Source organism: Heterocephalus glaber, unplaced genomic scaffold (genome assembly GCF_053883595.1).
Source record: "Heterocephalus glaber isolate CG9 unplaced genomic scaffold, H.glaber_assembly_v1.0 deba00001606, whole genome shotgun sequence".
Classification (NCBI taxonomy): Eukaryota; Metazoa; Chordata; class Mammalia; order Rodentia; family Bathyergidae; genus Heterocephalus; species Heterocephalus glaber.
In genome coordinates, this window is record NW_028258377.1 from 6,137,440 (window position 1) to 6,164,552 (window position 27,113).

At 39.8% G+C, this 27,113-nt stretch overlaps 1 protein-coding gene across 1 annotated transcript; it reads left to right on the forward strand.

The window, feature by feature from the left end:
- Nucleotides 1–25,185, forward strand: Ticam2 (TIR domain containing adaptor molecule 2). Its single transcript, XM_087194691.1, has 2 exons — nt 1–833; nt 19,929–25,185. Exon 2 carries the CDS (start codon nt 19,982–19,984, stop codon nt 20,726–20,728), a length of 747 nt encoding a protein of 248 aa, XP_087050817.1. The 5' UTR covers nt 1–833; nt 19,929–19,981; the 3' UTR covers nt 20,729–25,185.
- The last annotated feature ends 1,928 nt before the right edge of the window (nt 25,186–27,113 follow it).

The window sequence follows — 27,113 nt, forward strand, 5'->3', positions numbered from 1 at the left end:
CTTCATTGGCTTTTTGTTCTCAATATTCACTGGGCTTCCAACCCATTTCGGTTGTGGAAAAAACTCAGTATGTACTGGCTTGGATAATAGCACTGGTTTCAGGCATCTACTGGAGGTCTTGGAACATAATCCCCACAGGTAAAGGAGTACTGCTGTGCTACAGATGGAGTAGTATTCTGTGTGTAACAGCAGCCCACCCAAGCTTGTGGAAAAGGAGCCTGAGAAGATCTTTCTTGGGGCGGCTTCTGGAATGTAGGGGTTGAGGCCCGGCCAGGGGTGTGGTAAGGCTGGAGTGGTAAGAGAACCCCAAAGCGACAGGAAAAATTAAGGGACTATCTTGAGGGATGACAGTCACACTACCTCTGGAGAATGTAGGGTTTATTTGATGCAGAAGTAAAGACAGGAATTCCTTTCCAGATTTCTCTGGGCCTCGAAGTTGGGACTTTTGGGGGGGATTTTTTTAAAAATAAAAGGAAGCACTGGGAGAGTCCACAGATGCCTTTTCGGTGACAGTTCCCCTAGCGACTTCCCCTCCTCTGCCCTGGCCAGCTTCTTACTCTGAGGTCCCCACCCAGAGCAGAGTCCAGGAGCAGACGCGCCCAGCCAAGGCCTCCCAGGCGGTGGATTCGGTCCGGGGGCGGGGACTGCAGGGCCGGTGCTTCCCTGGCTGAGCTCCTACGAGGAACAGGCGGATCGGTGTTACCGGGAGACTTGGAGCCGTCACTCCAGACGGCCCTCTCAGCAGACACCCGGGGCAGGTCAAACCCCGACTAGGCTTGGCCTTAGGAGAAGAAGCGGTGGAGCCTCGAGCTGCAGCGTGAAGACCCCTCCAGGCAAGTGGGGAGCAAGAGATAGGCGTAGGACGGGCGGCAGGCGAGCTCCTCTTTCCCGGCTTGCCTTACCCTGAAGGGAAGATCTGAGGCCCTGCTTACTTTTCTCCTGTTTCATTTTGACTACAGAACTAATTTTGTAGAACCTCAGAACCATATGAAAACGTCCCAGTCTTAAATGACTTAAAGGCTCTTAGCCTCAGCGAGGCATATGGAGCCAGTGCAGGTTTTGGTTTTGGTTTTATTTGGCTTCTTGTCCAAAGGTAATTTGGATAGAGATACTGTGGTCTGGTAGCTGTGAGCTACTTTTTAGTATTTTGTTAGGACAGTTTTCGAGAGAAGTAAATTTTTAAAAAAGTCTTTAAAAATATGATTCTTAAATTTTAACACTTTAAGTAGTGTGTTGGACATAAATGGAGTTAAGCAGCTCCATTTTATAGCTATTTAAATAAAAAAATAGATGAGCACGTATAATGATTTCCGTTTGAAGCAAGGTAAATGTTACTGATGTGTTCAGTCATTTGTTCCTCACAGGTTTTTTTATTCAGTCATTTAACAAATTTCTGCTGTAAAATCTTGCCTTTAAATAATCCCATTTCTTTTATAAGGAAAGCTCTTTGAAAGACTTGCCTCTAAGTCTCCGTTTCCACTTCTGCTATTTCTATCTACTCCCCTCACTCACTTTCTGGCTCCCTGATCCCCTACTTGCTCTGGGTGTCATCAGTGACCATCTTGTGAAATCCTTTATCACACAAGTCTCATCTACTGTCATCCCTCAGGAGCGTCTGACACAATGAATTACTTCCTCCTCTAAATTTAATATTCTTTCTTTTTCACTAATACTCTTTTTTTTTCCACAGGGCTTTCAAGTCACCACATTCTGCCTTTCCTTATACCTCTTGCTTTTCTGGGCTTCTCAAGCAATAAATGTCAGTGTCTCAGGGCTCAGTTCTTAGACATATTCTCTCTCTAGACGTACTTTCTCCCAAGGTGATTTCTATCCCAAACCATATCCGATGGTTATAAATGACATCTATAACTTGCGACTTCCAAATTTTTGTCTCTAGCTTTACGTCTGAGTTCCAGATGCATACATCCGGCTTCTTACTTGACATCTGCACTTGGAGGTCTGATGGGCATCTAAATTTAGTGTATACAACAGAATTTAGATTCCACATCCACCTAGACTACTTTTTCACTTCCCTCTCACTTATCTTCCTTATTTCAGTATGCATTACTGCCATTCAAGTAGCCTGAAATTCTAGGCAACATTCTTGACTCTTCTTTTTAGCTCAGGTCCTACATTTAAGTAGGGCAGAGTCAGGGGCTGCTCCGAACTGTACCTTGAAAATTGATCTCAAATCTAACCATATCTCCCTTTCTCCCTAAGCTATGGCACAGGAGATTAGGAAGTTCCTGCCTCTGCCCTTGCTCTTCTACATCTTTCTCCAAAAAGCAGTGATTTGTTTTTCAGATATATTAGAACTTTCAATTCTCTTTTCAAAACCTACTACTGGTTTCTCATCAGAATCATAAAAAACAAATTTTAAAATGGCTTTGAAGCCCTGTGTGATCTAGTCTGACTAGTCCTCTGATGTCATCTCCTAACTTCCGTCCGCACAATCCACTGTGGTGACACTGATCTTGCAGTTGTCCCTTTACCTACAGAGGCTCTGTGCTGGACCAATGGGAGACTGTACTTCCTCTCTTTCCTCATTTCCTTGTTCACCGGCTCTCTCAGGAGGTACTGTCCTGTTGTGTGTGACAAGATCCTTTCTGCTACTGGCCCTGTGGGTGGGCTGCTGTTACACACAGAATACTACTCCATCTGTAGCACAGCAGCCCTCCTTTACCTGTGGGGAGTATGTTCCAAGACCTCCATTAGATGCCTGAAGCCAGTGCTATTACCCAACCCAGTACATACTGAATTTTTCCCTATACATCTATACCTAATTTATAAATTAGGGACAGAAAGAGATTAACAATAGTTTTTTTTAAAAGATGTTGACAGTATACAATAATAAAATTGTCGGCCTTATCGACCTTATGCTCTGGGCCCACTTTTATGTAAAATAAGAGTTACTTGAACACAAGTACTGCAAAACCATAACAGTGGATCTGGTATATAGTCAGCTGTGTGAGTAACGGGCAGGTAACATATAAAAAGTAGATATATCGGGCAGAAGATGATTCACGCTCCAAGTGGGGTGGAGTGGGACAGAATGAGATTTAATCACACTTCTCAAGACAGTAAGCAATTTAAAACTCGTGAATTACTCCTGGAATTTTCTATTTAATTTTTTTTCAGTACCAGGACTCAAACTCAGGGCCTTGTGCTTGCCAGGCAGGCGTGGCACCACTGAGCTACATCCCCAACCCTATTTAATATTTTTTGACTGTGGTTGACCACATGTAACTGAAACCATGGAAAGTGAAACATGGATAAGGGGGATTGCTGTATTACATGAAGCTCTGACATTGTTAAAGCATATGTTTGGTGCTGGTGCTCTCTAATATTAAAAATGTATCTTTCTCCTGAGTGTCATTTTGATCACATAAACAATTTTGGATTTACATTCTGTATTTTCATAAACTATCTTCCTGGTTTGGAGAAGATTTTTCCTCTGTACCAGTTCTCAATTTTAAATAAGGAAAATGAAAGAAAGCTATCTTTTTGTTCACTCAGATTACCAAATAGAATATGCAGTACTTGGCAGGGGTGGAGGGCTCTGTAGCTTCCCAGCGGCTGATGGGGTCCTTGAGATGCAAAACCAGGGCGTGGATAAAGATTGGTTTTATAGTTTTGTTTTCTCAATCTGACAGAAGCAGATTTTAAAAAGTAATTAAATATTTACTTGCTTGAGGGCCTGTTTTAGGTGCTATGGAAATGAATGTTTTGCTCTGTAGTTATTTTTTTCAATGTTGTATTTTTACTGGTACAAATTTGCTGTACCTAATGATTACATTTCTCATGAGGAGTTGGTACATGCGCATAACACATCTTCATTCTTTTGCTCAGCCCCTTGCTTTCCCCACTCCTCCCCCTCCCTCCATCTCTTGGTCCCCTTCCCTGTTGCAAAAGGGCTATCTCCTTGTTTCCTCTTATCTATCTTTTATTTTACTCTTTAATAATTTATGCTCTGGATTTCTCATATAAGAGAAACCATGTGCTATTTAAGCTTGTCTGATTTATTTCACTTAACATTATGGTTTCAAGGAGCATACGTTGTCCTGCAAATTACACAAGTTTATCCTTTATTATGGCAGAATAGTACTCCATTGTATATAAATGCCACCATTTTCTTTACCCATTTATTTGTTGGTGGACATATAAGCTGTTTCCAATATTTAGCTGTTATGAGTTGTGCTGCTATAAACATGGGTGTGTAGAATACTGGATAAGATCTGCTTGGTTTAGAGTTAGCAAACTTATGCTCTTGGAAAATTGGTATATATAACAAACAAATGAAATACAGTTAAATCTGCTGGGCATGGAGGCACACGCTTGTAAACTCAACACTCGGGAGGCTGAGGCAGCAGGAGTGTTGCAAGTTCAAGGCCAGCCTGGCCTACATACTGAGTTCAAGACCACCTGAGCTACATAGTGACACCCTGTCTCAGAAAACAACAACAACAAAAGAAAATAGTTAAATCTGAAAATTGGCTAAAGCCTTTGAAATGTGGAGATATGGGTATCTTGACATTAAATTAATATGAACTATATTTAAAAGTACAAGCCTAGAAAACAATTTTTTATTTATTAAAAATCTATTTTTCAGTTTTCATAATCATTGTAGAAAAAGATGTGTTTAGATGTGTATATTTGTGTGTGAATATAGTACATATATATTCTTCATGGATGGGACAGAAAGGCCAGATCATTCAGGGCATTATTTGTCATATTAGTAAATTTTGCTTTATTCTGAATGGTTTGGTCTAGTCTGTTTTCCAGTTCTTGAGACTTCTTATGAGTTCTTTCCTCTGTGAATCTAATCTGATATTAAACCCAACCCATCCATAAAGTTCTTAATTTTGATTATTATATTTTTCAATTCTAGATTTCTTCACCTACCATGCTCTTTGTAAAAAAGTTTCCAGGTATCTATCAAAATTTTCAGTCTTATCTTTCATCCCCTTGAAAATAGCAACCATGGTTATTAACAAAGGTCTTGAGTCTCCCTCCATAGGTTTGTTCCTATTTCACTTGCTTTTGCTAGTTCTCTTTTCTTCTCCCAGAGGGGATTCATCTTTGCTCCTGTCAAGTTACTGGCAGCAATAACAATTGGTTACTGGCAGCAATAACAGTCTGATTTCAGAGATTGAGATTATTTAAAACTATGCTTCTAGCCAGGTGTGGTGGTGCATGCCTGTAATCCTAGCCCTCTTGGAAGCCGAGGCTGGAGAACTGCAAAGTTGAGCCCAGCCCGGGCAATTTAGTGACTTAACAAGAACCTGTCTCAAAATAAAATTTGGCAAATTTTATGTAGCTCCATGAGAAGGCCCTGGGTTCAGTCCCCAGCACTGAGGGAAAATAATAATTTTAAAAGGCTTCAATTTCTGGCAGGATCCATCTATTTCTAGGTCAACCTGTTATCAAGTGTGTAGCCTTCAGGGCCCCAACCATGGCCACCTCTCACTTTGGTTGGCATAGGGTCTCAGTTTAGGCACATTAAACATGAGTAGCCATTTAAAGCATAGCACAACCTTTTCTGGAACTCAAAGTATCCTAGCAGGATAGTAGTCTCTGAGTTACTTACTTTCTTATTTGGGCTCTATAGTTCTCTATGTTAATAGTTCTCTGAAACCTCAAACCTATGTTGTCTATATTTTATCCAACTTTCTACTTGCTCTCAGCAGCAGTATTGGTCCAAATCACCTAGTCATCATTACCAGAAGTGGAAACTACAAATGGACACATTTTGACAGTTGAGGAACATGCCATGAAAGACATTTAGTCAAGAAAACCAAATAGGAAGAGAGAACAAGAGAAAAAGAATGATACAGTTAAATGGATCCTGGAAAGTGGCTTTATGACTTTAAAGCTACAACAGACAGTTATTTCCTTTTTTGATTGAAACCTATATCTTTGAAAGAGAAAACAATGGCTCTAACAGATAGGATGTTAAAAAAAACACAACATACAAGTAAAAGCAGAAGAATAAACATAAAAGAACCTGATAAAAATTAAAGGAAGCTGATTGTAAATAGTTTAGAAATCTACATACAAATTGATATGGAATTGGCAGTAAAATGAACTGGAATTTTTGAGCCAGGTGTGGTGGTGTATGCCTATAATCCCAGCACTTGGGAGGCTGAGCCAGGAGGATCGCCATGAGTTCAGGGTCAACCTGGGCTCTACAGTGACTTCAAAGCCAGCCTGAACTTGAATTTTTTTTTTTTATGATACCAAGGATCGAACTAAGAACCTTGTGCTTGTGAGGCAGGTGGCGAAACCACTGAGCTAAATACCCAGCCCCTGAACTTCAATTTTTGATACAATAATTCCCCCATTAAAAAAAAATACAACCAAAGCAGTATAGAAGTTGTGCAGTAATACTGCTTTTTATCCACAAGGCACCCAACCTTTGTAGAAGTCTCTGAATCCAGGTGTGGGAAGCGCCGCGGAAAGGTTTCTTGTTTCATTTCTTGACATTTGAATGATGGTCCTTTTCTCTATTTGGAATCCTATTTTGTAAATTATCTATAATGAATATACCATATTCTAGTCACAAGATGTTTTAAAAAACATAACAAAATTGCTCATAAAAATCCAGCAAAATATATTTGGACTGGCTAATTATATTAGACTTGTATTTGGAAGTGTCTAATTCATTTATTCAAAAAATACTTGTTTATTGAATGTTGCTGAGCTTCTGGGACTACAATGGTGAACAAGACAGGTTTGGACCTTTTTTGATAGAGTTTACTGTGAAATATAAGAAGCTAATTAGATAATCATACCTGGAATTGTAATATAGTTGTGAATGGTGCCATGAATGGAAAAAACATGATAAGCTTCAATAGCTTCTGTGACTAAGCTTTGTAATCCAAGTGCTGATATCTAAGAATGAGAAATGCAAGCATTAGTTTGCTTTGACTATAAATAAGTACAAACACTTGATAATTAATCTTTATTTAGGCTAGATCTTTGTCATACTTATGGATTCTCTGCAACCACCCCAAAAAAGAAAATGAATGAATAGCAATTATTGATTATTTCAATCTAAGATTGAGATGAGTTCAAATTCTACCCATTCTTTTCCTGAAAGTATTTATACTCTCATTGGGATTTAAAAACATTTCCAATGTGAAAGAGTCTAAGTGTTCTGCATCTGGCTGGCACAGATCTGTCCTGGCATCCTGGAAGAGCTTAGCACTCCCACTCTGGGATTGGCCGTGTTTTCTGTAAAGAGCTAGATAGCAAATACTGTAGACTTCATGGACCACACAGTTTCTGTTGTAACTACTCCATTCTGACTCTACATTAGCTACAGACAATTCACAAATGAGTGAGCACGACTGTCTTCCAAGAAAACTTTACTTACAGTAATAGGTGATGGGCCATGTTTTGCAGCTCATCCTTTCTGTAGTCCCCCGTCCTGTATTTGAATGTTGTGTCCATCACAGTTTAGTCCTGGACAAACAGAATCTACTCTAGTTAGTTTAAGCTGAAAGATACATATTGTAGTGTGTTATGAGATATACAGAAGCATTAGGAAGGTGGAAGAAGGATGCTTAAGTTAGGTTCCTAGACACACCTCTCAAAGCCATATGGCAGAATTGTGTTGTTGGATCTGGGCTTTTGCTACACTCAGGAAGCCTCATGCCACATTACAAATCTGCCTGCTCCTCAATCACATCTACTCTACCAGAATCCTAACCTATAAAATAGGTGCCTCATATTGAGTTTGCACATGTCAGTACACCTCCATACATCTCCAACTGGATTAATTAGTCACCCCCACCCCAGCTCACCCTGCTTCTATTGCACCATCACCCACCGAGTAACACAAGGCACAGGCTTGGGAGGCGTCCCTGACCCTTCCCTCTCTGTCAGCTTCCATATCTCCTAGATATCTTTGACTCCACTGTCACTTCATTAGTTCAGGGGTCTTCTTTCTCACTTACATTATTCCACAACCTCTCAACAGATTATTATCCCCTTCTAGAGCCTTACAGTCTTCTAGTCTACTCTCTTTACTATGAGTATGACAATTTTAATCTGTCTCAAACAAGATCATATCACCCTCCTCCTTACCCACTAGGGGGTCTCTGTCTGCCAGTGTGATTAAGTCCAAAGTCCTGATCATAATATTTTAAGTTCCTTCTTTTTAGTCATCCCATCCTCATCTTTCACCATTACTCTCACACACGTTCTACCCCCATATGCATGAATTTGGACCATGTAAATATCTAGTGAAAAATGATCCTAACATACTTTTCCCACTGGTACCTGAGTGTCTTCAAAAATTCTGCTCCCATTGCCTGAAAAATGTCCCCCCATCTTGCTAATGTGAAGTGCTCCTTGCTGTAGGTGACCCTCCTAGGTGCTTTTATAAAACCTGATATTCCAAATAAAGCTCTAGTGCAGAGAGTCCTAATTGCTATTTAGTAATCCTGGAGGCTATTCCTAAAGCTTATCAGGTCTTGTTGCAGAATAAGTGTCCAACAAAACTTGTGAACAACAAACATTTTTTATAACAAAAAAATTGAACGTGAAGAAAGCATTGATTTTACATGTATCTGCCACAAGATGGTGCTGTTTGGTTAGGAAAAAATTCAGGCTCTCCAGGTTGAAGGAGACAAACGCTAGATTCCATAATTTTAAATGTGTTAAATTTCAAAGGCAGAGATTTAAATAGTAAGCTTTTCCTGTGACAAACACATGAACAATCGAAAAGTTTTATGTAGATATGTAGTTCATTATCAAATTATTAGTGATCATTATTTTACTTATCCTAACCTGAGAATTTCTCTTCTCAAGTGGTCAAAAAGTTTAAAAATATGAATATTAAACTCTTAATTCTGGGACAGCAAACATTCAAGGAATAAGCTCATAGGGTTGTGGATGCTGGCAGGTCTGAAATATGTAGGGCAGAGTGCCAGCCTGGAAATTCAAGCAAGAGGTGATGGATTCTTGAGTCCACATGCCAGGAACTTGGGCAGAATTTCTATGTTGTCCTCTGCAGGAACAATTCTTCTCTTTTGGGAACCTTAGCATTACTCTAGAGGCCTTCAGAGGATTGGATATGGCCCACCTATGTTATAGCTGTTAATCTGCTTTACTCAAAGTCTACTGACTGAAACGCTAAGCACATCTGAAAAAATGCCTTCTCAGTAACATCTAGATTGGTACAGTATTTGGCCAAACAACTATTTGGCTATGGCCTAACCAACTCATCCAAAGGGCTAGGTGAGAAAACTCAACTGAGTATAAAAAAGAAAAAATTCATGTTGATATTTCTGGATTTCATTGTGGGTAGGGTGAGAGGGTTGGCAGCTGGAAGTGGCCCAGAGCCTCCTGGGAGATTTCTGCAGGAAGCGAGGTCCTGTTCCCCGCGCGCTAGCACAGAGGTCTGGGGAGGGGCACATATGAGCTGGAAAGAAGAAAAATCGTGCAGACATGATGACTTCACCCCAACAGGCTCTCTCCTGTTTTATTCATATTTCAAAGTGAGATTGAGGCTTGAGGCCACCCTTAAAAGGGTCTTATTTCCTGTTTTACTGAGAAAAGTGGAACAGTTAGAGAACTTCCACCGAAATCACATCCACTGCCACCCCGCACCCACCTGTCTGCTCGACTCCTCTGATTTGCCTGACTCTTTACCACAGCTGCTCTCTAGGCAGCACTTTCCCTTCAGCTATTACTCCGTTTTCTTCTTTCCTTTGTGACAAAATTTATCAAAATATTTTTCTATCTTTATTTTTTAATTTCCTTTCTTCCTTTTGAGCCCTGTCCAATCACACATCACTTTCCTTCCCCCCAACACTCTGCAAGTCTCCTCTTCTTGCAGTCAGTACTGTCCTCCGCACTGCTGCATCCACTGGCCATTTCTCAGTGTGCATCTTGCTTGAGGGCCAGGCATAAGCACGTGAAGACAAATGCACTCTGAGACTTTCTTCTCTCAACAGCTGGTCATTTTTCTCCTACTTCGCTGATTCTTTCTGTTCTTTTTTTTTTGTTAAATTCTTTTATTGGTACATTTTAGGTATACCACACAGTTACATTTCTCATTGGGAATTTTACCTTTACATAATGCATCTTAGTTCTTATTTTTTCCCCATTCCTAGCCCTCCCTTCACTCCCTCCACCTTTCCCTATTTACAAAAACTTTATTTCCACTTTTTCCATTTCTCATCATTTTTCCTTTCCCTTCTTTCCTTTCCCCTGCCCCTCCCACTACCCTGACCCCTTTGGATCTTTTCTTCCTATTTTGCATTACCGATTATTCATTCTAATCATTGGTACATTTTAGGTATACAATATAATAACATTCATCATTGGAAATTTGCACCTTTACATGATCTCTCTTGGTTCTTATTTTTCACCCTTGCCCAGCCCTCCCTTCAACCCCTCCATTTCTCCCTATTTACAAAGATTTTGTTCCTATTTTTCCATTTTCTCATATTAATCCCATTCCCTTCTGTCCTTTCCCCTGTCCCTCCCACTTCCTTCCCCTGTGCCCCTTTTCTTCCTATTTCACATTACCTATTAGACATTTTAGTCCTTATTTACTCTTTCTCACACCAGAGAAACTATTTGGTATTCATACATGTGTGTCCTATTTATTTCACTTAAGAGTATCGCCTCAATGTGCATCCACTTAGCTATAAATGTCTCTAATTTCTCATTTGTTATGGCTGAGTAGTACTCCATTTTATTTTAAAAAACCACATTTCCTTGATCCAGTCTCCATTTGATGGGCATTTGGGCTGCTTCCAAGTTTTAGCTATCACAAACTGTGCTGCTATGAACATGGGTGCACATATATCACTGTGGTATGATTCTTTTAATTCTTTGGGGAAGATCGCCAGCAGTGGAATAGCAGGGTCAAATGGGACTTCCAGTCCTAGTTCTTTGAGGTATCTCCATACTGATTTCCACAGTGCTTGCACCAGTCTACACTCCCACCAACAGTGGAGCAGGGTTCCTCTTTCCACACAGCCCCACCAGCATTGGTTATTGGTTGATTTCATGATAGCAGCCATTCTTTCTGGAGTGAGGTGGAATCTCAGCGTTGTTTTCATTTGCATCTCTGGAAAGACCAGTGATGTTGAACATTTTTTCATGTATTTATTTGCTATTTCTACTTCCTTGTCTGAGAAATGTCTGTTCATTTCAGATGCCCATTTTCAGATTGGGTCTTTAAATTTGGGAGGTCTGATCTTTTTAAGTTCTTTATAGATTCGAGATAGTAGACCTTTGTCTGAGGAAAAGCAGGTGAAGATTTTTTCCCACATTGTGGGTTGTCTCTTCACACTGCTGGTGGTTTCTCTTGCTGTGCAGAAGCTTTTTAATAAGAAGAGATCCCACTTGTTGATTGTTTGTTCTAGTTCATGGGCAACTGAGGTTTTGTTCATAAAATCTTTTCCTACACCAATGTCTTCAAGAGTTCTACCTAACCTCTGTTCCAACTGGTTCAGAGTTTCTATTTTAATATTTAGATCTTTAATCCATTTCAATTTTAGTTTAGTGCATGGTGAGAGATATAGGTCTAGTTTTAATCTTTGGTAAGCTGAAACCCAATTTTGCCAGCACTGTTTATTAAAGAGGATATCTTTCCTCCAGTGAAGGTGTTTGGTTCCTTTATCAAAGATAAGATGGCTGAGTGTGTCTGGCGTTGTTTCTGCATCTTCTAATCTGTTCCACTGGTCCTCAGGTCTGTTTCTTTGCCAGTACCATGCTGTTTTTATCATAGTAGTTTTGTAGTATAGTTGCAGGTTGGGGATCATGATATCCCCTGCTATGTCTCTGTTACCTAGAATTGCATTTGCTATGCTGGGTCTCTTCTTGTTCCAAATGAATTTTTGGATTGTTTTCTCAAGGTCCATGAAGTATGCTGCTGGGATCTCAATTGGAATTGCATTAAATCTATATAGCAGTTTTGGAAGTATGGCCATTTTCACTATATTAATCCTTCCTACCCAGGAGCAGGGGATGTCTGTCCATTTTCTGATATCATCTTCAATCTCTCTTTTCAGAGTGCTATAGTTTTCAGAGAAGAGGTATTTGATTTCTTTCGGTAGGTTGATTCCTAGGTATTTCAGTTTTTTGGATGCTATTGTGAAAGGAATTATTTGCCCTATTTCTCTCTCAGCGAGTCTGTCATTCGTGTAGAGGAAAGCTATTGATTTTTGTGTGTTGACCTTGTAAAAAGCTACTTGACTGAATTTTGTTTTTAAGTCTAGAAGACTTTTGGTGGGGTTCTTGGGGTCTTCTATATAGAGTATCATGTCATCTGCAAATAATAACAATTTGACTTCTTCATATTCTATCTTTATTCCTTTTATTTCTTTCTCTTGTCTAATTGCCATGGCTAATGTTTCCAGAACTATATTGAACAAGAGTGGTGATAGTGGACATCCTTGTCTTGTTCCTGATTTTAGAGTGAGGATTTCAGTTTTTGACCATTTAGTATGATATTGGCTGTTGGTTTTTCATAGATGGTTTTTATCAGATTGAGGTAAAGACCATTTATTCCAATTTTTTGTAGGGTTTTTTTTTTATCATAAATGCATGTTGGATTTTGTCAAATGCTTTTTCTGCATCTATGGAGATAATCATATGGTTTTTGTCCTTGGCTCTGTTGATATAATGTATTACATTGATTGATTTGCATATGTTGAACCTTCCCTGCATCACTGGTATGAATCCCACTAGATCAGGGTGTATGATCTTCTGGATGATCTTCTGCATTCTATTTGCCAGTATCTTATTAAGGATTTTTGCATCTATGTTCATTAGTGAGATTGGCTGATAGTTCTCCTTTTCAATTGGGTCTTTCTCTGCTTTGTGGATCAAGGTGATGCTTGCTTCCAGGAATGAATTTGAGAGTATTGCTTCCCTTTTAATTTCATTGAAGAGTTTAAAGAGTACTGGCAGCAGTTCCTCTCTAAATGTCTTGTAGAATTCAGCAGTGAAGCCATCAGGGCCCAGGCTTTTCTTAGCTGTTAAGTTTTTAATTACATTTTCAATTTCATTGGTTGATATTGGATTGTTTAGAATTTTTAGGTCTTCTTCATTCAACTTCGGTAATTCATACATATCTAGGAATCTGTCCATGTCTTCTGTGTTTCCCATCTTATTGGCATATACATTCTCGAAGTAGGTATTGATGATCCACTGGATTTCTGCTGGTTGTGTTGTAATTTCATCCTTTCCATTTCTAATTGTATGGGTTTGTGGCTTTTCTTTCCTTTTTCTGATAAGGTTGGCTAAGGTTTTGTCAATTTTGTTTATTCTTTCGAAGAACCAACTCTTGGCTTCATTGATTTTTTGTACCATTCTCTTAGTCTTCATCGCAATGATTTCTACTCTGATCTTCACAATTTCCTCACTTGTATGAGCTTTGGGTTTGTCCTGCTCTTGTTTTTCTAGAAGCTTGTGGTTCAGTGTCAGATGGTTTAATTGGGCTCACTCTGTTTTCCTAATATGAGTATTCACTGCTATGAATTTCCCTTGTAAGACTGCTTTCATTGTGTCCCATAGATTCTGATATGCTGTATTGTCATTGTCATTTAATTGAAGGAACTGTCTGATTTCTTCTTTAGTTTCCTCTGTGACCCATTGGTTATTCAGAAGTGTGCTGTTCAATTTCCACGTGTTTATGACATTTTTTGAGTTTCTTTTGCTATGGATCTCCAATTTCATTGCACTGTGTTCTGATAATATACAGGGGATCACTTCAATTCCTTTGCACTTACTTAAACATGTTCTATGTGTGAGTATGTGGTCTATTTTGGAGAATGACCCATGTGCAGCTGAGAAGAATGTGTATTCTGATTTTGTGGGGTGGAAGACTCTTTAAATATCTGTGAAGTTCAATTGTTCAAGAGTTCGATTGAGTTCTAGTATTTCATTACTTATTTTTAGTCTAGTTGATCTATCTATTTGTGACAGTGGGGTGTTGAGGTCCCCCACTACAATTGTATTAGTGCATATATGACTTTTCATGTCCATTAGTATTTGTTTTATATAGTTGGTTGCACTAGTGTTTGGTGCATAGATATTTATGATTGTCATCTCTTCCTCTTGGATTCTTCCCTTTACAAGGATGTAGTATCCTTCTTCATCTCTCTTAATCAGTGTTGGTTTGAAATCTACTTGATCTGCCAAGAGGATAGCTACTCCTACTTTTTTGGGGGTTCTCGTCACATGGAGTATTGTTTTCCACCCTTTAACTTTCAGTCTATGAGTTTCCTTTTGAATTAAGTGTGTTTCTTGTATGCAGCATATTTTTGGATTTTGCTTCTTGACCAATTCTGCCAGTCTATTTCTTTTGATTGGTGAATTGAGACCATTAACGTTGATGGTTATAACTGAAACGTATTGACTTGTCATTGCCATGACTTTTTCTTTTTGTTGGGTTCTCCCCCTTTACATTTAATTTCTTGTTGTGCCAGATGGGTTCATTCTGCTTTGCTTCCTGGGGTTGTGATCCTCAATGTCTGTTCCTAGGATATTGTGTCAAATTCTTTGGGGTGCTGGTTTGGTATTCACGAAGTTCCTAAGGTGCTCTTTGTCATGAAAGTATCTTATTTCTCCATCCATTTTGAAAGATAGTTTTGCAGGGTACATCAATCTGGGTTAGAGGCTGTTTTCTTTTAGGGCTTGGAATATGTCACTCCAAGCTCTTCTTGCCTTGATGGTTTGTGTTGAGAAGTCTGCTGTGATTCTGATGGGCTTCCCTTTGTATGTGATTTGTTTCTTTTCTCTCACTGCTTGTAGAACTTTGTTCTTTTGCTGAGTTTCTGGAATCTTAACAATTATATGCCTATGTATAGATTTTTTTGATCAAGACTGTTTAGAGTCCTATATGCCTCACTTATCTGTATGTCAAGTTCTTTTCCCCTGCTTAGGAAGTTTTCTGCCATTATTTCTGTGAAGAGTTTTTTTTATGTCATCTGCACTCTCTCCTGTTTCTTCATTGAGCCCAATCAGTCTTATGTTATTCTTCTTTGCATCATCTAGCAGCTGCTGGATTGATTTCTCATGTTCCCTTATAATTTTGAAGCAATTTTTCTTTTCCTGGTCATTAATTGGAATCTTATCTTCTATATCTGAAATTCTGTCCTCACATTGGCTCATTCTGCTGTGTAGACTTTCAGTGGAGTTTTTCTTGTCCTGGAAATCTATTTGCATCTGTTTTATGGATTCCATTTGTTTCCTATGTTGGGATTCCATCATGTTCCTCAGCTCCTCTCTAGATTTATTAATCATGTCTTGCACTAGGAGCACAATCTCTGTTGTTATCTGAGAAATTATTTCTGATTTCATTTTTACCAGATCCCCTTTTGTTGCCAGTTCAGGGAGTCCAGGTGGTTGAGTATCAGAGTGTTCCATCTCATTTCCCATTGGGGTTGCTGTAGGTGATTTGGAAGTCTGGTTTTGAGACTTATTTACGTGTTTTCTCATTTCGACTTGGGGGGGGGCAGGAGTTGCCATTGGCGCCCGCGAGTATCACCTCCTCTGAGCTGGGAGAGGTGGAACAGGGGCTGGGAGCAGTGGTAGGGTAGCCCAGAAGTCCCTTCCTCTGGGCCCGGAACAGCAGGACAGAAGGCACCCCAAAAGCCCTTTCCTCTGGACTGGGGGCAGTGGGAGGGATGGTGGCCAGGAAGCCCTTTCCTCTGGACCAGGAGCAGTGGGACGGTGGCTCAGAAGCCCCTACCTCTGGGCTGGGAGTGAGGGGAGGGATGGTGTCCCAGAAGCCCCTTCCTCTGGGCTAGGAGCAGTGGGAGGGATGGTGGCCAGGAAGCCCCTTCCTCTGGACCAGGAGCCCTGGGAGGGCAGCTCAGAAGCCCCTACCTCTGGGCCGGGAGTGGCGGGACCCAGTACAGTGGTCTGGTGGTATGGTGTCCTCTGCGTCTTTGTAGTGTGGAACCAGGTGGCTGTACAGAGGACCAGGGGGTGGGAGTGTCCAGTGGATTGCTGCCGGGAGCGGGGGCTGATTCGCCATGACTCGAGACCTCGGTAGGGCATCTGCAGACCTGCCTGTCTGCGGCTGGCTGATTCGGCATGTTCCACGCGACTCACGACCTCCGATTCTTTCTGTTCTTGACCTCTGCGATGTTGGAGTGCCCTAGGACTCAGTCCTAGGACCACTTTCTTTTTTCTATCCATATTCCTTCCTTTAATGATCTCATGAAGTCTCTCAATTTAAAATATAGTCTATATAAAGATAAATGCCAGCTGTATGTTTCCTGGCTAGACCTCTCCTGCATAGTTCAGACTCCACATTCGAGGCCTGCTCATTATCAGCAAACCCTCCCCATTTTTCTTTTGAAACACATCTCAAATCCAGCTCCTTGTCACTGCTTCCTCTGCTGCTAACCTCTCCCAGGCCACCATTATTTCCACTGGATTTCTGCCACCGTCCCTAGCTAGTGTTCTCACTTCTGCACTAACTTCCCTTCATTCTGTCCTCAGTGCAGCACCAGAGCGAGCCTGTGAGAGCTAGTCAGATGCTGTTACCCCTCTGCTTCTTCTCCTGCCCATCTCCATTTCTGCCCTTTGCCTGCTGGCAGTTTGATTCAAGAGTACATTGCCTTAGTGAGGCTGAAATTTTTAATTTGTTTTTTGGATGGTATGGTTCTTCTGTCGATTGTTGTGCTTCCTGTAATTTTTTTTAATACTTGCCATAATGGTGTTCTTTTCACTCATCATTTATTTATTTATTTATGTATGTGCTTGCTTGCTACTAGGGATCTAGCTCAAGGCCTTGCCCATGCTAGGCGAGTGCTGTACCACTGATCACCCCTAGCCCTACCATTATTTAAGGTGGGGAGTTGTATTAGGGCCACTTTTTGCCTGGATCTAAAATAGATACTTTCTAGACTCTATTTTCTTTTTATTTCAGAGCTATTGATCTTCCTTCCAGAACTTCAGTCTAAGAGTTCCATCCTGACAGATTATGTTTTCCACATTTTTTTTCTTCTTGAGGGGATGTGGTTAGCTTGGTGGAGCTTTGGTCAACAGTAATTGGTATCTTTGGTCTTAGATCTTTCCTGGGACAAGGAGTAGAGGTGAGCATCATCATATCACACTAAAAGCAAAAATGATGGCTCAGGCCTACAGAGGGTAATTTGGCCACCTTTGTTACTATTAAAAATTAATATAAAATCTCACTGGGGAAATTATTCTACAGATGAACTTGCACATATATGAGATGACTTTTGTACCAAAGTTGTTCACTGTAGACTCATTTGTAATAGTAGTAGTAGGAAAATAAGCTACATACCCAACAACAGGGAACAAGTTATGGTACATCCATATGCTGGGAAATAATGTAGCTGCAAAAAAAGAGTGAGAAATTCCTCTGTGCTGACGTAAAAACTCTGAGGATATAATCTACTGTGCTTGGCATATATATGAATGATGACACTCTTTCTAAAAAGTGAAAGAAAAATAAGAATATATATATAGAGAGAGAAGTCATAAGAAACAATGACTGGACATAGGAGAAACCAAAAATGTAGTCACCAGTAGAAAGTCAGGGAGGTGGGGCCGGGATGGATGGGGAGAGGGTGAGAGTGAGACTTTTCAAAATCTTTTCAATGTCATTATGAGTCTCAACCACTTTTTTAAAAAGTAAATTAAAATGTATACACACACTTTTATCCCTGTGAACAGATCTGGGTGCCGCTCCCCAGTGTCACCCCCTCCCTCCCATTTAGCTCCTGCACTGCTGGTAAAACCTCAGTGTTCAAGCCTGGCTCTGACTGTCCCAGGAGGCAGAGCTGCTCAAGGAGGCTTTCCAGGCTTTCCCGGCTTTTTGCCAACCTCTGTTTCCTTCAGCTCTTCAAGCCTTCCTCCTGCTCTAGTGAAGCCTCACTGATTGGCAGTTGCTGGCTCAGAACAAGCACAATGAGGTCCTCTCCCTTCTTCTAGCCCTGAGAAAAAGGTTGCATCCTAACCATCTCACCAGGCTCGAGCCACAGTCACAGTAGCAGAGGTGGATCTTCAGCACGTAGGCTTCCCTGTCTTTTCCTCTTGGCTGTCTTCTTACTCTCCCTGTTTGAATTAGAAGGTTACAGTGATGTTTTTCAGGCATTATCACTAACTGTTCTCTCTGTTTGGATTAGGTGGTTTGGAAATTGGCACAGCATATCACAGATTTCTGCAACCTTCCCTTTCTTGATTACTGGTATAGTATTTAAGAAAATAAGACAAAGTAATTTTTTTCATTTTTATTTCAAAATAATTTGTGATCTGGCTTGAAACACCATTTTATCTTAGAAATGTTTGATAGATTTCATGAACATCCAGTATATTTGTCTGCACCCACTGGTGATTAAGAATGATGAACTGCTATGGCAAACCTATTTCAAGAATAGATGAAGACCCTTTTCATTGAAATACAGAGACAGATGCACCTGAGGGGTGCAGCAGTTGTCTTCTTATGCAGGGAAATCATCATTTGCAGCTTCATTCGCAGAACCTTTCTTATAGCGCAGTAACAAAAGTCAGCAGTGAATTCTAAACAATGAAGGGGATTCTAATTCACTATTTTGTTATCTGGGGTTATGTACATCACATTTTTAGAATTAGCATGTCTTGGAATACCTCTTGTTAATAATTAGGGCAATATAACATGGACAATATAACTAGGACAATGCAACCTAAAGTACAGACATAGTGAATGGCAGGTGGTGCCCAGAGGTTCCTTCACTAGTCAAAGACAGCAGCAATCTGCCCCATTTCCTTACTTTTCTCCTAACATAACACCTCTCACCACTTCTGTTAAACAGTATCTTCTAAATGTGAATTCTTTAGGTGTATGTGTCTGTGTTACTTACTGTAATTCTTAATATAATTGTAATTGCTTTTTGAACTCTTGTCTTTCCTGATAGACAATAAGTAAAAATGCTCTGGAATATAGCCTTGGCTCATATTTGAAAATATGAAGGCCATATTTATCTAGTCTAAATTTTCTGTGTTTTGATATAAGACCCCCCCCATGGCCTATTTGGGTCATTATTAATGACATTACCAACATTTTCTGAAAAGCTATTTAAATTAGATTTGCATGGCATATTATCTTTCACAGCTGATCTAATTCTTTCACTCTAAACTTAAGAGTTTTTGATGAAACAGTCTAGACTATATCATCTGTTGACTTCACTGGAGAAAATTGAAAGTCTTAGTTTCTAGATTTTTTTGCTTCCAAACCAAGTTATAAATTTGTATCACAGGTAAATAAATATATCTTCTTCAGTATTTCTAGGGTTAGATGGAAAAAGATATTCCCTACTTTTTACGCATCCGAATTATAATTTCTTCTCCACCAGTTCTACCACCACAATAATGCCTGAGCCCAGACCAGACAAAAATCTCTGAGCCAGCAAATCCTGGGCATCATTTCGTTATACATTGCAGATCTTCTCTTCATACTGAGTCAATAGAGCTGCTGTCAGTCATCTTTAGGATATTGCATCCTATTTTGTTTGTGTTTGATACAAAAATAAATTCATCCTTCTATTTGAATATTCTATACCTTTAGATTTTCCTCTTTCTAGTTTATACAGTAATTTGATGAGGGATCTTAGATTTAAACACCATATGGATAGAATGGTGTGTGTGCTTTTCACTAAAATATTGAAGTATTTTATTTTAACCTGGAAGCTTGTGGTATAATATGATACCATTCTGAATCTCTGCATGTCTCATACATTACACTGGACCTTCTGTCTAACTCACCAAGGCTGCCTGTGCAAGCCCTTGTGAAGCTCTCAGAAGGCGAGTAGTTTGGCTTCCCAAATGCCTATTTGTCATTTCTTTCTTAGTATCTGTGTGTTACAGTCTTTGTGAGCTTTTCAAATTAGACAAAACTTTTCATTTTTAATGTTCCAATTAAATTTTCAATATTCTTTTTTTTTTAGATTGGAAAGAAATGCTTAGAAATAAATAAAGCTTTCAGTCTTGGACATATATCATGGGTATTGGGAAGTCTAAAACACACAACTTCCCTCTTTGTTTCTCTTGGGGTAAAAGTCACAGTGTGGATACAAGTCAAGGCCATCTCGAGCCTGAGTCCAGGAAGGCTGAAATTGTCTCCTTGTGCGACGTTGTGGAGCAGAGCAATACTACAGAGAAGCAGACAGGAGAGCAAGAGGGAGCGGAGGTTGGAGAAGAGAGTCCTGAAGGGGAAGCAGAAGAAGAGGTGTTCCTCAAATTTGTGATACTGCACACAGAAGATGATACAGATGAAGCCCTGAGAGTCCAGGAACTGCTACAGAATGACTTTGGTATCAAGCCTGGAATAATCTTTGCCGAAATGCCAGGTGGCAGGCAGCATTTGCAGAATTTGGATGACGCCGTGAATGGGTCTGCATGGACAATCTTATTACTTACTGAAAACTTTTTGAGAGACACTTGGTGTAATTTCCAGTTCTACACATCCCTCATGAATTCTGTGAACAGGCAACACAAATACAACTCTGTTATACCCATGCGGCCCCTGAACAACCCCCTTCCCCGAGAAAGGACTCCCTTCGCTCTGCAAACCATCAATGCCTTAGAAGAGGAAAGTCGTGGCTTTTCTACACAGGTAGAAAGAATTTTTCAGGACTCTGTGTATAAGACACAACAAACTATATGGAAAGAAACAAGAAATAAGGTCCAAAGGCAATTTATTGCCCAAGATGAAGCATACAACACATGGGTGGCTTCTGTTTTGTAAGCTATGTAAATCATTAATCTGGTAAAAAGCAATTTCTAAGAAATGTCCGGATAAAAAGGAGCTCACTCTTATAGAAATTGATGGAGCACAGGAAAGATTCATTTCTGCTGGACAATCTGTAGAACTATGATAATGTGCAGTGTTTCAGTAAACTCGAGGTTGTTGGAGGTTCAACTTTCCTCTCACAGTTTTCCTAGTTCATGGCTATGACAAAGGATGCTCTCACTTTGTGTTCCTTGCACTGAACCTTGAACGAGAATAACAGACTTTTTAAAATGTGATCAATTTTGTTCTCAAAGAAACGAAGAAGAAAATGGCCCGAAGAGGTCTAACCACTCTCACTCTTGAGGCCCCTCTTGTTACTGTTGTAGCAAAGTATTCCAGATACTGTCACCCAGAAATATGCATTGCTAGAATAGAGCATTTAGAAAGCTGATGAAGTGAAATCAGAAGTAGATGTGAGAACGGTGGTGCTTTTTCAAAGAATCCACTCAAATATATTTTCTGCTGGAATTTGCATGTTTGGAAGCAGGTCCTGCTGATTAGCAGCCCTTTGATCCTATGGTAGTTATGAATTCATGGACTGGTGGGACTCGTAGCAGGCAACTAGGGAGGCCACGGAGATGTGCCCCAGTCTGACGCTCTCCATGTTAGGCATCGTCTGTAACCAGGGTTTTATTTTCAGAGCTTCTGAGAAGTGTAGGTTGTGGGTGATTACCCATATGTTCTCCTTTAAAATCAGTAACTTCTCTTACAGCCTTTAAAAAGTTTCCCTCGCACACTGTGCTCTACTCAGGAAATATTTCTCTTCTACTGCCCTACGTGTGTGTGCATGTTATGGATTATCTTTGAAGACTTATGGTAGAAGGAAGAGATGTATTTTATCACCTCCTCTTCTAGTGCCCTAGGCTCATAACAATCCAGACAGGCCCCAAACATATCTATTTCTTTCTCTCACAGCCCTTCTGCCCATCTGAGATTGGGGAAGTGCCATGAAGCACAGATCTGGGACAGGGCAGAGAAGGCATGTCATGTAATGAGAAAAGCACCCGCCAGGGGGCAAGAGACCTGATTCTAGTCCAATCTCTGCCGCGGGGAATGAAGGTGATACTGGGTGAGCTTCTTGCTCTCCTTCATCTGTGAAATTAAAGAGTTGGACTAATGGATCTCTGAAGGCTTTTGTCCTTTTCCAGGATGTGAAAAGCTGGGAAGCAGAAAAGGGAACAATCAAAGAGATAGAATTTTATAAGGTGATATATAATAGTTGCACAAGGCTTTATATATGCTTACAGTGAAAGAATGTTTTTGTGTAAGAACTTGATTTTAATCCTGTCTACTATATTTTTACAGTCATGATAAAGTTTGTACACGTTTACTCAATTTTTTAAAAATATGCTTTTTATAGGGACCTCCAAGAAAAGACACTCTTTATAATTGTTTTTTCATCTTATCCCCACCTTTCTGAGTCCCCTTCTACTACTGGGATCTGCTCATATCTTTTTTCAACTCACATCTTCATAACTGCAAACTAGAATGTTTGTGGTTATGTGTGTGACGCAGACCTCCTGTTCTGTAACACTATTGGAAGAGATTATTTTCATCACCTGGAAACATTTTCTTAACCTTAACATCCTTTTTTGTAATAGTAGCATACTACTCAGATTCATTCTCAGTTTTAGTATTCACTTTTTTGCTGTAATGCTTCCTGTATCTCAAATTTCATGTAATAATAAAACATTAACCACCCATCCTTCATACTTGCCAAACTGAAATTGATGCTGTATGATATTTTTAAATAAATGTTTTTATTCTTTACCCTTGACTACCCTTGATTATTTCTAATGAAGTGAAAATTTTGGAAAAGTGTTTTGAAAAGAAGCATCAATCTGTACTCCTCCAGAGAGCATCATCCAATTTGGAATTCAAATTTTGGGGGGGATAAAGAAAAATGTTAAGTGTTGAATAATTGTTGAAATTAACAGCTGTGGGGCCAGGGATTTAGCTCAGTGGTGCCACACCTGCCTGGCAAGTACAAGGTCCTGTGTTAAATTCCCAGTACCAAAAAAAAAAAGAAAGAGAGAAAGGAATTAACAGTTATTAATAGTTGTGAGAAGGGATTATCAAATAGATAAGCTGAAGTTGAAAAGAGGTAAAGATTTGGACTTTGTCATGATCATGTACTTATGTCCACATACCTACATATAGATAGACACACATGGAGAAATTCTGGGTAATTCTGCCACATGCTGAGGAGTTTCCATTTTGAGTAGTCTGGTAGTGCCTGCTTTGAAACCACTTCAGGGAACAATGGTTTATATGGATTTTCTGTAACATCTGAGTTCAGGTGAGAGGGTTTAATCCATTTAATTTAAATTGTTTATGGGCTCAACAACTCCCAGATTATTCTGCCTCACTTGGGAAGAAGCTAAAGTTTGGCCTGTTCTCCTTGGGCTTGGCAAAAAGGGAAAGAAGCAAAATTTGGATCTGCTTTGGTCCTTCTTTTCCATTTCACTTGCTTTCTACCCTGAATCCAACAGACTGTTTGCTGGGGTTATCCTTGCCAAGGCAATTCAGGCCTTTTTTATACCTCACTGCCTATCCTTCACCTTTGCAAGTCCCAAGGCATTAGTTGGGCCTCAGCAGACCCACACAATCTCTTTACTGTCTAGGGTGTGATGCCACTGATTACTAGAAACAACTTCCTTGGGCTTTGTCACCCACTGCAGCTCATTCCTGAACTCCATTGGCTGCTGAGTGTTGGTGGTGTTCCAAAGCCTGAAAAAGCCCAATGTCTTCATCTTCAGGTAGCTATTACACAATGTTCACACAGTGAGGTTTTGCAAGCCCTCTCTCTGCCCAGCAGAGGATTCTGCAAGAAAGAGATTAAAGTGATGTTCACAGCCACATTGCTGGGGAATTTGAGTTGAGGCCCTGGTGTTGCAGGGTGTTGGATGGCTCAGATTCTTTACCTGTGCAAACTATAGGTTAAAAAATTGTAATCTAGATAAATCTCTGGGTGGATAAAGAAATAATGTCACACTCTTGAGTCAGGCTGTTTCCAATTCTGGGTGAAGTTTGCTGGTCTGTGGTGAAATTCAGCTTCCCTGAGGCTTGTGAGAAGCTGTTGCCATGGCCGTGCCTCTGTGAGGCAGGGTTCAATGTGTCTGCCCTGGCAATCAGCGCTGCCTCAGCAGCTTTCTTCCTTTTCAGTCTTAGGTCACAGTGCATGACTGCACCTTTCCTATTTGTGGGTGGTTGGAAGGGTACAGAGAAAATTTTAGAAAGCTGCCAAGTACCTGATGAAATCAAACTGTAGCAGCTGGAAATTGAGGCCCTTACACTAATGACTAAAAGGCAACCTACGACACCAACATTGTCCGTGAACCTGGTGTTTCTTATGAAATCCAAGTGGAAAGATTGAATGAATTTTAAACATTTAGTGGCTGGGTAAGAACAACATTCATATATAATTTTAAGTTATATTTGGCAGTCTTCACTGTCAACACATTAAGTTTGAATTGGGGTAAGTCATATTTGTTAAGTACCATTAAATAATAAGTTAGAGTATGAAAATTATTTGACAAAACCTCAACACGTTAACTTGGAAAAAATTATAAGATGGTTGCCCTCCCTCTCCTTTGCCAGTGTGCTGGCTTCACAGCTATTTACATCTACATCTGTCCTCCTTCAAACCTCCCATTTCTTCTGGCATGATTAAGAATTGTTCTGGGGAAATCTCTCCTTTATCTGGTGTAGAATTCCTTTCATTCTCTTCAGATAGAGTTCTGAGTCATTTTACTGTGTGGTGAATAAATAGGAATAAAGGTTTTATTAGCAAATAACAGGAACCTGCACTTAAGCAGTTTTATAATCTAATTAGGAATGTTCCTTCCAGCTATCTATTCAAACTTCAGACTTAAAACAAAGAAAACTCTATAAACTTGCTCCTCCTAGGGGATTTCCATGGGTATATTGTAGAGAACACATAACCAGCTTTATTGATTTCTGCATATTTATAACTATAAATAACACTGTCATGAAAATATTCTAAGATTAGGTTGTGGGGATGGTTGCCAAACTCTGCAAACATATTACAAGCCATTGAGTTACATAATAAATTTTATGTTAAATAAACTGTATCTTGATGGAGAACCTAAAAAGGCACACCAGCAAAAACACCAGCAAAAACAACAGCAAAATGCCCCAATGTTGGGAACACAATTGGATAATGACTAGCAATGTTGAAGATGGACCTATCTTATGAAACTTGCAATTCTTCCCTGGATTTGTGCCCTGGAGAAACTCTCCCACGGCTACTCCAAGAAGCACATGAAGCACACATGAGAAGGGTGTCTGTTGCAGTAGTTGCCATAATAGTGAAAAACTGAAAACAATCTAAATTTCCATCAGTAGGAGAACGTAGAAATACATTATGGTAAGTTCCTACAATCAAATGGTATAAAATACTTAAAGTAATGTGCAAAGCTACGTATATGAACATGGGTAAATCTCAAAAAGAGAATCTGGGAGAGGTGAGTTATAAAATGATATGGACGATCTGATACTATTTATAATAAAGTTTAAAAATATGTCAAATAGCATTGTATATTTGGGGGACACTGAAGATTGAACTCAGGGCCTTTGCACTGAGCTGCATCTCCAGCCCTTTTTGTATTTTAATTTTTGAGGCAGGGTCTTGCTAGTTTGCCTCAGTGTGACTCAAACTTGCTATCCTCCTGCCTCAGCCTCTTAAGTGCTGGGATTACAAGTGTGTGTCACCACACCCAGCAAGCACTGTATTGGTGGTGGTATGTTATTTTCTATGCTATTCTGCATGTTTGACACATCTCATAATCATTTTTAAATTAGCACACATTTGTAGTCATGTTAGGGCTTACATATGCAGTGATTTGAAGAATGAAGAAAAAAGAAGATTGTTAACAGATAAATTAGAGAAATACATGCTGGCCATAATAAATCTCCTTTTTTATTACCTACTGTGTCAGGCACTTAACTTACATACTTCAGTACCAAATTATTATGTGGTTAGTCTTATCATATTCAATATTGTTCCCAAGAAGCTGAAGCTGAAGACATAGCTGTGTGCCTATGCTCACAGGCTGGTAAATGATGGAGTCGTGGAAGTATCCAGTGGTCTGGTCCCCAAACCTGCTGGGCCTTAGGCTCTGTAATTCGGCTTCTTCAAGGATCTATCTGCTTTTCTGGTGGTAGAGAATTTTCAAAGAGGCAGTACAGCAGCACAAAGAGAAAGCCATAGCAATTTCTAAGTGGGAACAAGAAACAGAATGGTGAGGTTACCCTCATTGTAGTCTTCTTTGTCTAGGATGAGTGAATTGTGACTGGGAATTAGGAGCTGCATGTCCTCATTCCACTGTGCTGTTACCGAACTAACTCTTCCAGTTTTCCATTTCTTCTCCAGGAGACTCAGTGTTTCAAAAGCTTTCTAGCTGCCTGATTATTTCTGAGCTTTAAAAATGAAGGTCTCTGTGAAGTCTAAAATGTTTTCCTTCTTTTGTTGGGCTTTCTTTGTGTTAGCTTTTGAATAAGCATCATCCAGCACTTTTCTTTCGTGAACTCAGTGATCTTAGAAATAGCTATCTTATTAACAAAGAAACTCAGTTTTCTACCCATGTCTGAGGGAAAAGAGGATGGCAGTGTCATTTATCTGTGAGCAAGAAGCCCATGATACTTGGCATTAGAAGTTGCCTTGCACTTCTATTTTGTTTTACTTTGTTTGCTCATATAAGCTGATATATATGCCAAATGGAACATGGCTTTGTTCTTGAGAGAGGCAGAAAAATGGGGGGAACAAGGTAAGTAGAACTAGTTTATTTCAGGAACTAGTGTTGTGTGGCTCCTTCAGGCCTATAATTATGTGGTGTGTGTGTGTGTGTGTGTGTGTGTGTGTGTGCTTAGAACAGTGGTCAGCAGTATTGGGAACATTAATTAAAGGAAACAAATAGAGATATCCACATTCACTGTGACCCGTGAGTTTTAGAATGAGATACATCTAGCAAAAATTATTTTTCATAATATGATCATAGTATATGTAAAACTAAAATGGCATAGAATGCCATATATTTTGATGAGAGAACAACCTGTTTAGCCACATTATCTGGATTCAATCTAAGTTCTGCCATTTATATGTTGAATAACTTTGGAAAAATTAGTTAACCTGTCCATGCCTCAATTGCCTCATTTGTAAAATGGAAATCCTTGTAACTGTGGTTAAAGTCATGAAGAGTGAGTTATTACAACTAAACCACTTAAGACAGGGGTAATGAGGCATTCTTGGAAGTCACTTGCTATCTAACCTTCCCATTATTCATGGCTGACTGCTAAGAGATTAGCTAAACTGTTAGAT